General features: G+C 33.4%; 1 protein-coding gene across 8 annotated transcripts in view; it reads right to left on the bottom strand.

Annotated features, from left to right (window-relative positions):
* The window catches only part of LOC134725519 (mitochondrial S-adenosylmethionine carrier protein-like), a 77,109-nt gene that overhangs the window by 6,849 nt on the left and 57,082 nt on the right, over positions 1-13,178 (bottom strand). For all 8 annotated transcript variants that reach the window (XM_063589434.1, XM_063589426.1, XM_063589398.1 and 5 more), the window contains 2 exons: positions 2,836-2,905; positions 2,406-2,470 (listed from right to left, as the gene is read on the bottom strand). In XM_063589434.1, coding sequence (XP_063445504.1) covers positions 2,406-2,470; positions 2,836-2,905 — 135 coding nt within the window. The remainder of the gene's footprint in view (positions 1-2,405; positions 2,471-2,835; positions 2,906-13,178) is intronic.

Below are 13,178 nucleotides of genomic sequence, written 5' to 3'. Positions count from 1 at the left end.
CGTGACTAAGCCACCAGAGTGAGAAACCTCTGTCACAGTCGATCTACCTTTACTATCACATGATTTGTTGAAAAAGGCAAATTTCTTCAAAAAAATGTCCTCAATACTGGTTTATTTGTTTTCAATTTCTGCTGTCTTTGACAAACGGTTTTTTTTCTTAGAAGAAGAGTCTTTTTTGTCCTCGCCAATTTTTTCACGAGAATTCCACCCGTTTGCGTTTCATTTGTTCTGTCTTAACCTATATTTTCAGCATTTTAGTTAGAGATTGAGCGACTAAACACTCCAGCCATCGTACAATATAAATAGACGTTATATTAAAAGTACATAATATACGATTTCAACGACTCTCTAGAAAGTCTCTAGACTGTGAAAACGTCTTACTTTATTGTCGCCGAAAGATAAACTGAGTAGGATCCACACCCAGATGATCAAGGTTAAATAGATATTTAAAATCAAGTGTTGCGAGTTATGAGAATGTTGTAATGGAGAAAATCATAATGGATATTCCTTGACTGGTAAGTAAAAACATATATGATATAAAATACTAACTGTATCAATATTTTACCATGAATTGTCATACTTGTACTTCTACATGTCATTAACTATTTTAATGGAAAGTTTCGAAATTAAGTATTTCTTAAGCCACAAAAATACATTCGAGCCTTCAATAGTTTAACCCTAACTGCATAGTCAGCTATTAAAGGCTCCAAATTGATAACTGTGAAACTATTTAGACGATTCACGGAAACATAACTGCTAGGTTTATGTACAGAATAATGAGGGCAAAAAAATGATGTACAGCCAAAACAATACAACCCACAAAACGACCATATGCATGAATTTCAGGTTTTTATCCTGGGACAGATGCATACAGAGTGTGGCAGTTAGACTAGATTGAAGGCACCAGCCCATAACTGTCAACACAGAGATGTAGGTCTCACCTTTTTGTTATTTTAATATTGCAAATGTTGAATTAAATTGCAATACGTTTGGGTTCGACGACTTACAGAAAAGAGCGACGATTTACAGAAAAGAACCGAAAAGAACTGAAAAGGAGATCGAAGTTTTTTGTAATCGAGGAAAATTAGCAAATTGCAAAATTATCTCTATGCACAAGTTTCTCTATAGATACATGTAGCACAGGCCAACATTTATCACCATCTGACATCATTTCACTAATCTACATATCTGTTTTAAGTGGTTTATTAGATAATATTAATAGAAATCAACAGGCCATTAACTTTTTCATACCCTTTAATCTATACGCTATTATTGGGCTATATAAAGAGTAAACAATTATCAATTATACCGAAAGCGGCCGGGTGCGCTTTTCATTTATTTTTATTTCTTTAAAGATGAAATGAAATGACAAAATTTATAATATATAGATAATGATCATGATGATCTATTTTTTTTTTATTGATTAATCTCCGTTTATTCCCACGTACATGTAAATTATGCAAAATATTCAGTCGATATATACCATGACTGAAGGTACAAGGTAAAAAATATCCATAAAATGAGATGTGAAAATGCTTTTACAGCTGCATACCAAATGCATGTAACATTGACTTTTTATAAGTTGTTCCCTTCAATCTAGTGGTTAGTGCATCGGACTACTAACACAGGTTCCTGGTTCGATTCCCGTCTGGGATGAAAATTTCAGGAACTGAATTTTCGGCTCTCCCTTGACACCATTTGCGAGTATGGTCTGGAGGAAACGATGATAGTCCGTCGGAAGGAGGCGATAAACGGCTGACCCGTGTTAAGGGAGAGCCATATCTCTTGTACGTTAAAGACTACCTTGTAGATTTCGAAAAATAGCAGACTAATGCCGCTACAAGGCAGCACTCACACCCGCAAAGTGGAAAGGGATTAATATATATTGTAAAACTTGTTTCCCAATCCACTATAAATAAATATGTTTAAACTAATCAAACTAAACACAAACATTAACTTAGAACTATGTTAAAGTTTATGAACTATGACAAAGGGGTGTGGCCATTTATTTTCCATAGAAATGAGACTTGCAAATGAAAATACATTGTATTATATCACTGATATAACTTAAGTGGTTCCTTAATGCTAATTTTAACATGGGTCGGTATTATATTTGTCAACATTTTTTTAACGCTCGGTATAAAGATATTTACAAATATAATGCCAACCCCTGTTAAAATGAGCATAGAACATGTCATGCAAGAATTATTTCTTAATTTCGTTTACTACATGTAATCTTAGCTTAGAGGACTCTTAAGATTGATAAAACTACTTCCAATAATGACTGTTGATTGAATATACACAGTTGAACACGTATGAAGAGGACAGGCTTTTGTAGAGTAGAACGTACAGTATAATGGACACACTACGGTTATACACTGGTGTATATATTTTAAAATACCTACTTCTGCTAACATAATCCTGGTTTTAGCAACATCTAAAGGTGTTGTTATACCTGAGGCAATAGAACCTGAAATAAAAACAAGAGGCTCTCAAGAGTCTCACCTTTCATTGTTTGCTTAAATCTTTCATCAATAATTATTTTTACGTTTTGATATATATTAATGAGTGGCCTTAAACTTTCATTTTTTTTTATCTGTCATATTTTCTTCGAACGCAAAAAAAATGCATTTTACTCCTATGTCTCATTTTAGCCATAGTGGCTATGTTTCTTGACGTACGAAAAAAAAATGTATACTAGATAGGTACTCTGAAACACATTAGCACAGTATCTATTCATAAGAAAATACCAAGAGATAAAAATAAGGTATGGAAATAATATCACCAATGAGTGTATATTGGCTTTTGACAAGGTTTAGCTAAACTAGTTCTTACCCGCAACTGCTCCACATATAGAAGACTGCCAAGGATCTACTGGTTTTCCTTGTTCTCTTGACCACAGTATCTAGTTTGAAATACCAAAAGTATAATTATTTTATTTAAAATTGATCTTCATTTTTTGTACTAAAAAATATTCATATAAAAAAGAAGATGTGGTATGATTGCCAATGAGACAACTGTCCACAAGAGACAAAAATGACACAGACATTACCAACTATAGGTCACCATACGGCCTTCAACAATGAGCAAAGCCCATACCGCATAGTCAGCTATAAAAGGCCCCGAAATGACAATGTAAAACAATTCAAACGAGAAAACTAAAGTTCATTTGTAGACCAAATTGATAACGGGGCCGAAATATCAACCAGATGTTTCGAAGGGCGCAGCTTTATACGACCGCAGAGGTATAACCCTGAAAAGTTGGGACAAGAATGGACACTATTTCAAGCTGGATACAGCTCTGAATTTAGATTGTGATTTAATAGTTGACACAGTATAGTTTTCTGACACAGAATGAATGTGTTCTAATGAACTTATTTTTTTGTTGCTTTGAGCAATTCACAGTGATGTTGAATATTAATCCCCCCCCAAAAAAAATGTTTGAACAAAATTTCTTTTTAATTTCTAAAATCTGAAATGACAAAAATTGTAACCCCCCCCCCCCCCCCCCCCCGTTTTTTTTCCACCTCCCTCTTTCCCGTATTTCAAAACTAATCTCAATTCAAATTTCTAATGGAGTTTGCATCAATAACTACTCATTTAAATACATCATGAAATATTATTACAGCTCGTCATCTCAAGACAATCATCATTTCTTAATACATAATTTTCAAGCAGTAAGGGAGGTAATCAAACATAATATATATACCTAAAATTGAATTCTGTCCACACTAGTGAAAATATAAATATATATCAGTTTTATTTAAATGAAATTGGATTACCTCACTTAAGACTACTTTCAAATTGTCTCAATTGTCATTTAACCAGAAAAATCTTGTTTTCTCTCTTTTTTGACCCTATTTGCTAAATGATTTGAGCCGTAACCCTCCCTTTTTAGTATGGAAACTTGTGGTATAATTTCAGATTGATTTATAAACTTAAAAAACAAGTCATTGACTGGAAACTACAAAAATTGTTATTTTCGTCCCTTTTTCTGGCCCCAAACTTATTGAATTTACTCATTTTGGAATAATAACCCTAAAACTCAACTCCAGCATTTCCTTTGTAGTAAGAAACCTTGAAGTATAATTTCAGAGAGATCAATACACGTGAACACAAGGTATTGTCTGTAAACTATAATCAGATGTTCCGCAGGGCGCAGTTTGATACAGCCACAGAGGTCGAACCCTGAACAGTTGGGGCAAGTATGGACATAACATTCAAGCTTGATACAGCTCTGAATTTGGATTGTGATTAAATAGTTGATACAGAATAGGTTTCTGACACAGAATGGATGTGGTCTAAGAACTTAAAAAAATACCTATTATGGTCCAATGTCCAAAATCTAAATACATGGCTAAATTTAGCCTTTTCAATAGTCGTCTGGCGCGAAAAGGACGATAACTCAATTTTAGAACTTAATATTTTTGGAGACGGTCAATTTCCTGAATTGCATGCTTTATCATCACGATTTTTTCCTTGGCTGTCGAGAACAGAACTATAGCTGCATTCTTAGACAATAAGGTATATATAACCAGGCAGTATTATCAATGTATTATCGTGGTATCAATATATGTTAGTAATGCTAGATACCTGAATTATTTGTTATTTTGGCAATGACAATTCATCACTTCCCCTGAAAACATGATTTTGTAAAATATCGCTTATCGGCATCTCCGGGCGGCAAACCAGATCAATTTCCTGATAATCTTTACTACAGCATTCTGATTGTTATTACTTGCTACGAATTACCGCTTTTTTTTTAAATCAATGTTTGTTTACATTATCAACAAATGTGAGTAACATTCTTGGTCGAGTTGTCGTTCGTAGTGTTTAGTTTGTTCCAAACCATTGTTTGATTCTGGTACAGGTTGGCAGTTGTTACATACTTTTGATTTTTTAACCCTGTATGCTAACATTGCCTATGTAAATTTTAAAAATTGTTTGTATGCACATTGAACGACAAATTTATGTGACGTATAAATTTTCTGACGTCAGACACTCAAATCAATGAATGTGTTTGTAGATAGTAGATGTTTTTGTGTTCTGTTAAATTGTTCCTTTTAAAATTGTTATACGATGATGACTGATGTACCCATATTTTGACTATTTCATTTATTGTGTCTGTTTATTTAACGCATCAATGTAAATATAACAGAATTTGATGAGACTGTCAGTAAAGTGAGAGGGTTAGCGCCATAGAACCAGGTTTAATCCACCATTTTCTACATTTGAAAATGCCTGTACCAAGTCAGGGATACGACAGTTCTTGTCCATTCATTTTTGATGCGTTTTGTTATTTGATTTTGCCATGTGATTATGGACTTTCCGAATTAATTTTCCTCTAAGTTCAGTATTTTTGTGATATTACTTTTTATCAACAATAAAATTGTTGCGACTAAAACACATGTTATCTTCATTGTGTATATGTGTTTTGTCTTTCATTCAAATAAGTAATGATTGTTTATAAAAACAAAATGTTTTTAAATACATTTGGAAGACAGTCACTATTTCAAGCTGGATACAGCTCTGAATTTAGATTGTGATTTAATAGTTGACACATTATAGTTTTCTGACACAGAATGAATGTGTTCTAATGAACTTATTTTTTTGTTGCTTTGAGCAATTCACAGTGATGTTGAATATTAATCCCCCCCCCAAAAAATGTTTGAACAAAATTTCTTTTTAATTTCTAAAATCTGAAATGACAAAAATTGTAACCCCCCCTCCCCCCCCGTTTTTTTTCCACCTCCCTCTTTCCCGTATTTCAAAACTAATCTCAATTCAAATTTCTAATGGAGTTTGCATCAATAACTACTCATTTAAATACATCATGAAATATTATTACAGCTCGTCATCTCAAGACAATCATCATTTCTTAATACATAATTTTCAAGCAGTAAGGGAGGTAATCAAACATAATATATATACCTAAAATTGAATTCTGTCCACACTAGTGAAAATATAAATATATATCAGTTTTATTTAAATGAAATTGGATTACCTCACTTAAGACTACTTTCAAATTGTCTCAATTGTCATTTAACCAGAAAAAAATCTTGTTTTCTCTCTTTTTTGACCCTATTTGCTAAATGATTTGAGCCGTAACCCTCCCTTTTTAGTATGGAAACTTGTGGTATAATTTCAGAGAGATTTATAAACTTAAAAAACAAGTCATTGACTGGAAACTACAAAAATTGTTATTTTCGTCCCTTTTTCTGGCCCCAAACTTATTGAATTTACTCATTTTGGAATAATAACCCTAAAACTCAACTCCAGCATTTCCTTTGTAGTAAGAAACCTTGAAGTATAATTTCAGAGAGATCAATACACGTGAACACAAGGTATTGTCTGTAAACTATAATCAGATGTTCCGCAGGGCGCAGTTTGATACAGCCACAGAGGTCGAACCCTGAACAGTTGGGGCAAGTATGGACATAACATTCAAGCTTGATACAGCTCTGAATTTGGATTGTGATTAAATAGTTGATACAGAATAGGTTTCTGACACAGAATGGATGTGGTCTAAGAACTTAAAAAAATACCTATTATGGTCCAATGTCCAAAATCTAAATACATGGCTAAATTTAGCCTTTTCAATAGTCGTCTGGCGCGAAAAGGACGATAACTCAATTTTAGAACTTAATATTTTTGGAGACGGTCAATTTCCTGAATTGCATGCTTTATCATCACGATTTTTTCCTTGGCTGTCGAGAACAGAACTATAGCTGCATTCTTAGACAATAAGGTATATATAACCAGGCAGTATTATCAATGTATTATCGTGGTATCAATATATGTTAGTAATGCTAGATACCTGAATTATTTGTTATTTTGGCAATGACAATTCATCACTTCCCCTGAAAACATGATTTTGTAAAATATCGCTTATCGGCATCTCCGGGCGGCAAACCAGATCAATTTCCTGATAATCTTTACTACAGCATTCTGATTGTTATTACTTGCTACGAATTACCGCTTTTTTTTTAAATCAATGTTTGTTTACATTATCAACAAATGTGAGTAACATTCTTGGTCGAGTTGTCGTTCGTAGTGTTTAGTTTGTTCCAAACCATTGTTTGATTCTGGTACAGGTTGGCAGTTGTTACATACTTTTGATTTTTTAACCCTGTATGCTAACATTGCCTATGTAAATTTTAAAAATTGTTTGTATGCACATTGAACGACAAATTTATGTGACGTATAAATTTTCTGACGTCAGACACTCAAATCAATGAATGTGTTTGTAGATAGTAGATGTTTTTGTGTTCTGTTAAATTGTTCCTTTTAAAATTGTTATACGATGATGACTGATGTACCCATATTTTGACTATTTCATTTATTGTGTCTGTTTATTTAACGCATCAATGTAAATATAACAGAATTTGATGAGACTGTCAGTAAAGTGAGAGGGTTAGCGCCATAGAACCAGGTTTAATCCACCATTTTCTACATTTGAAAATGCCTGTACCAAGTCAGGGATACGACAGTTCTTGTCCATTCATTTTTGATGCGTTTTGTTATTTGATTTTGCCATGTGATTATGGACTTTCCGAATTAATTTTCCTCTAAGTTCAGTATTTTTGTGATATTACTTTTTATCAACAATAAAATTGTTGCGACTAAAACACATGTTATCTTCATTGTGTATATGTGTTTTGTCTTTCATTCAAATAAGTAATGATTGTTTATAAAAACAAAATGTTTTTAAATACATTTGGAAGACAGTCACTATTTCAAGCTGGATACAGCTCTGAATTTAGATTGTGATTTAATAGTTGACACATTATAGTTTTCTGACACAGAATGAATGTGTTCTAATGAACTTATTTTTTTGTTGCTTTGAGCAATTCACAGTGATGTTGAATATTAATCCCCCCCCCCAAAAAATGTTTGAACAAAATTTCTTTTTAATTTCTAAAATCTGAAATGACAAAAATTGTAACCCCCCCTCCCCCCCCGTTTTTTTCCACCTCCCTCTTTCCCGTATTTCAAAACTAATCTCAATTCAAATTTCTAATGGAGTTTGCATCAATAACTACTCATTTAAATACATCATGAAATATTATTACAGCTCGTCATCTCAAGACAATCATCATTTCTTAATACATAATTTTCAAGCAGTAAGGGAGGTAATCAAACATAATATATATACCTAAAATTGAATTCTGTCCACACTAGTGAAAATATAAATATATATCAGTTTTATTTAAATGAAATTGGATTACCTCACTTAAGACTACTTTCAAATTGTCTCAATTGTCATTTAACCAGAAAAATCTTGTTTTCTCTCTTTTTTGACCCTATTTGCTAAATGATTTGAGCCGTAACCCTCCCTTTTTAGTATGGAAACTTGTGGTATAATTTCAGAGAGATTTATAAACTTAAAAAACAAGTCATTGACTGGAAACTACAAAAATTGTTATTTTCGTCCCTTTTTCTGGCCCCAAACTTATTGAATTTACTCATTTTGGAATAATAACCCTAAAACTCAACTCCAGCATTTCCTTTGTAGTAAGAAACCTTGAAGTATAATTTCAGAGAGATCAATACACGTGAACACAAGGTATTGTCTGTAAACTATAATCAGATGTTCCGCAGGGCGCAGTTTGATACAGCCACAGAGGTCGAACCCTGAACAGTTGGGGCAAGTATGGACATAACATTCAAGCTTGATACAGCTCTGAATTTGGATTGTGATTAAATAGTTGATACAGAATAGGTTTCTGACACAGAATGGATGTGGTCTAAGAACTTAAAAAAATACCTATTATGGTCCAATGTCCAAAATCTAAATACATGGCTAAATTTAGCCTTTTCAATAGTCGTCTGGCGCGAAAAGGACGATAACTCAATTTTAGAACTTAATATTTTTGGAGACGGTCAATTTCCTGAATTGCATGCTTTATCATCACGATTTTTTCCTTGGCTGTCGAGAACAGAACTATAGCTGCATTCTTAGACAATAAGGTATATATAACCAGGCAGTATTATCAATGTATTATCGTGGTATCAATATATGTTAGTAATGCTAGATACCTGAATTATTTGTTATTTTGGCAATGACAATTCATCACTTCCCCTGAAAACATGATTTTGTAAAATATCGCTTATCGGCATCTCCGGGCGGCAAACCAGATCAATTTCCTGATAATCTTTACTACAGCATTCTGATTGTTATTACTTGCTACGAATTACCGCTTTTTTTTTAAATCAATGTTTGTTTACATTATCAACAAATGTGAGTAACATTCTTGGTCGAGTTGTCGTTCGTAGTGTTTAGTTTGTTCCAAACCATTGTTTGATTCTGGTACAGGTTGGCAGTTGTTACATACTTTTGATTTTTTAACCCTGTATGCTAACATTGCCTATGTAAATTTTAAAAATTGTTTGTATGCACATTGAACGACAAATTTATGTGACGTATAAATTTTCTGACGTCAGACACTCAAATCAATGAATGTGTTTGTAGATAGTAGATGTTTTTGTGTTCTGTTAAATTGTTCCTTTTAAAATTGTTATACGATGATGACTGATGTACCCATATTTTGACTATTTCATTTATTGTGTCTGTTTATTTAACGCATCAATGTAAATATAACAGAATTTGATGAGACTGTCAGTAAAGTGAGAGGGTTAGCGCCATAGAACCAGGTTTAATCCACCATTTTCTACATTTGAAAATGCCTGTACCAAGTCAGGGATACGACAGTTCTTGTCCATTCATTTTTGATGCGTTTTGTTATTTGATTTTGCCATGTGATTATGGACTTTCCGAATTAATTTTCCTCTAAGTTCAGTATTTTTGTGATATTACTTTTTATCAACAATAAAATTGTTGCGACTAAAACACATGTTATCTTCATTGTGTATATGTGTTTTGTCTTTCATTCAAATAAGTAATGATTGTTTATAAAAACAAAATGTTTTAAATACATTTGGAAGACAGTCAATGGCGCTATCTCTGTTTTAACAACACTTTTCTCACGATTTAAACCAACCTGCCATAAGCTTTCATCCATCAAATTCTCATTTCTAGTCCTCTCATTCCATAGGTCACATAATTCTGTCCACCCCCTTATCAGAGTCGCAATGACGCCCACCAATTAACAACCCATCATTCGGCGACAAATTATATTATGCTACCTAATTTGTTTTCTATATGCAAAAATTGCGAGTCAGGTTTTTATGCTTTAATAATGGCCATTTTTTTTCACACATCTCGTTTTTAACTCCCATGCATATTATATCAACTATATGGCCTAAACGCACACAATACAAACTATCTTTTCACAAAACCACAAAGATTACATAGCAAATACATATTCAGGTTGGTTTTTTTTTTATATAAAAGTTTACTTTGCGAGCCCAAAGTGAGGAATTAATTATAAAACATGGGTAAGCAAAATAAATATCTAGAAGATGTATTAAAAATAGACTATAGCAGAGGGACGAAAGATACCGGAGGGACAGTCAAACTCATCAATCGAAAATAAACTGACAACGCCATGGCTAAAATTGAAAAAGACAAATAGACAAACAATAGTACACATGACACAACATAGAAAACTAAAGAATAAACAACACGAACCCCATAAAAAAAAAGGGGTGATCTCATGTGCTCCGGAAGGGTAAGCAGATCCTGCTCCACATGTGGCACCCGTCGTGTTGCTTATGAGATAACAAATCCGGTAAATAGCATATTTCGGTAGTTCACATTTATGAAAGGGAAGGGGATTGTACTTAAGGAACATATCCGACATCATTTGGGAAACGTTAATTTCATAACGGCGAACCAACTCGTGATGGCATCCGTAAAATTTATGAAGAGATAATTTCAACTTTACCATTCGGAACTCTAGATTTAATAGCTTCCTTGTGAACAACGACACTCTTTCAAGAAAATCGTGATAGGAAATGCAAGCACGGGAATATCGTATCAATTGGGATACACCGTATGCAGGTGCTGCTGGAATGTTGCTACTCAGAAATGGAAAGTTCACAATCGGAAAGCTGAAATCATCTCTTTTGTCGTAAAGTTTTGTTTTCAATCGACCCTTATTGTCAATCTCTAGATGCAAGTCAAGATATGAGGCCGACTTAACTGTATATGTTGTATCCTTTATATCTAGTTCAATGGGATAGATGCGTTCGACATAGTCACCAAATTTTGAATTATTTAGTGAAAGGACATCATCTATATAGCGGAAAGTAGAGTTAAAGGATATTGCTTACTTCTTATCTTTCTTCCTAAGAAGTTCCTGTATGAAGACACAAGTCGGCAAGAAGAGGGGCACAATTCGTTCCCATTGGAATGCCGATAGTCTGTTGAAAAACACGTCCTCCAAACGTAACAAATATGTTGTCAATCAAGAAATCAAGCATCTTGATAATATAAAAAAGAAGATGTGGTATGATTGCCAATGAGACAACTATCCACAAAAGACCAAAATGACACAAACATAAACAACTATATAGGTCACCGTACAGCCTTCAACAATGAGAAAAGCCCATACCGCATAGTCAGCTATAAAACTAAAAGGCCTCGATAAGACTATGTAAAACAATTCAAACGAGAAAACTAACGGCCTTATTTATGTAAAAAAAAAATGAACGAAAAACATAATATGTAACACATAAACAAACGACAACCACTAAATTACAGGCTCAGTTTCAGCTACCCCCTCGTGTAACAAGATTTATTTCTCCTGCGATTAAAACACATTGAGATTGAGATTGAATTGTTTCCTTTTGATAACAGTCAGTACCAAAGCATGATTATTTGTTTGGTGATTTTTTTTTATTGATTAACAATAGTTAAATAAAGAAAAAGGATAATACTTTCTATTTCGAGGTCCCACAAAGGCTTTTTCACCTATTATTATAATTTTACATTAAAAACCCAAATTTAGATGAAAAGGCTACTAGATTCAGCCTATCAAAGAACCCCAAGAATTCAATTTTTGATGAAATCAAATAAGTTAAATTTTTTGGACCTTTTTTGCCCCTAATCTTAAACTGTTGGGACCAAAAGCCCCAAAATCAATCCCAATCTTTCTTTAGTAGTTATAAACCTTGTGTTGAAATTTTATTGAGTTCTATTTACTTATACTGAAGTTTTTATCCGAAAATCATCCGTCTTTGGAAGACGCTGTCGACGACAACGAAGCAGACGACGACGTGATACCAATATACGACCAAATTTTTCAAAATTTTTGCGGTCGTATGAAAATCGTTTTCACAATATCCCAATTCTTCTTTTGTGGAATCGAACCTTGTAATAAAATTTCTTACTCATTCATAATTACATTAAAGTTATTGTCTGCGAAACTGACCTTTTTTTTACACCTATTTACACAAGAGTGCACATGCTGAAATGTCTCGCCTTCTTAACTAATCATTGATATTATGTTGATAGACCTAAATATAAAGCTTTATTACAACTGTCACATTAACTCAACATTAACCAAGAAACATAACATTGATCAATGAACCATGAAGATGAGGTCAAGGTCAGATGAACAATGCCAGGCAGACATGTACAGCTAACAATTTTTCAATACAACAAATATAGTCGACTTATTGCTTATAAATTAAGAAAAACAAACCCAAACACAAACACTTCACACTTAGCAATGGCCCTAGAAAATGAGGTCAAGGTCAAATAAAACCTGCGTAACAAACAAAAAGATCATAAAATATTTCTATACACCAAATATAGCTGACCTAATGCATAAAGTATTAGAAAAATAGACCAAAACTCAAAAACTTAACTTTGACCACTCAACCATGAAAAAAAGGTCAAGGTCAGATGACACCTGTCAGCTAGACATGTACACCTTACAATCATTCCATACACCAAATATAGTAGACCTATTGCATATAGTATAAGAAAAGCAGACCAAAAAACACAAAAACTTAACTATAACCACTGGACCATTAAAATGAGGTCAAGGTCAGATGACACCTGCCAGTTAGACATGTACACCTTACAGTTACTATAAGCAATAGGTCTAGTATATTCGGTGTATGGAAGATACACCGAATATACTAGACCTATTACTTATAGTATCCCAGATATGGACTTGACCACCAAAACTTAACCTTGTTCACTGATCCATGAAATGAGGTTGAGGGCATGTGAAAACTGTCTGACGGGCATGAGGACCTTGCAAGGT

Source organism: Mytilus trossulus, chromosome 1 (assembly GCF_036588685.1).
Source record: "Mytilus trossulus isolate FHL-02 chromosome 1, PNRI_Mtr1.1.1.hap1, whole genome shotgun sequence".
Lineage (NCBI taxonomy): Eukaryota > Metazoa > Mollusca > Bivalvia > Mytilida > Mytilidae > Mytilus > Mytilus trossulus.
The sequence above is the reverse complement of the archived record's forward strand: the minus strand, read 5'-3'. Positions and strand labels throughout refer to the sequence as shown.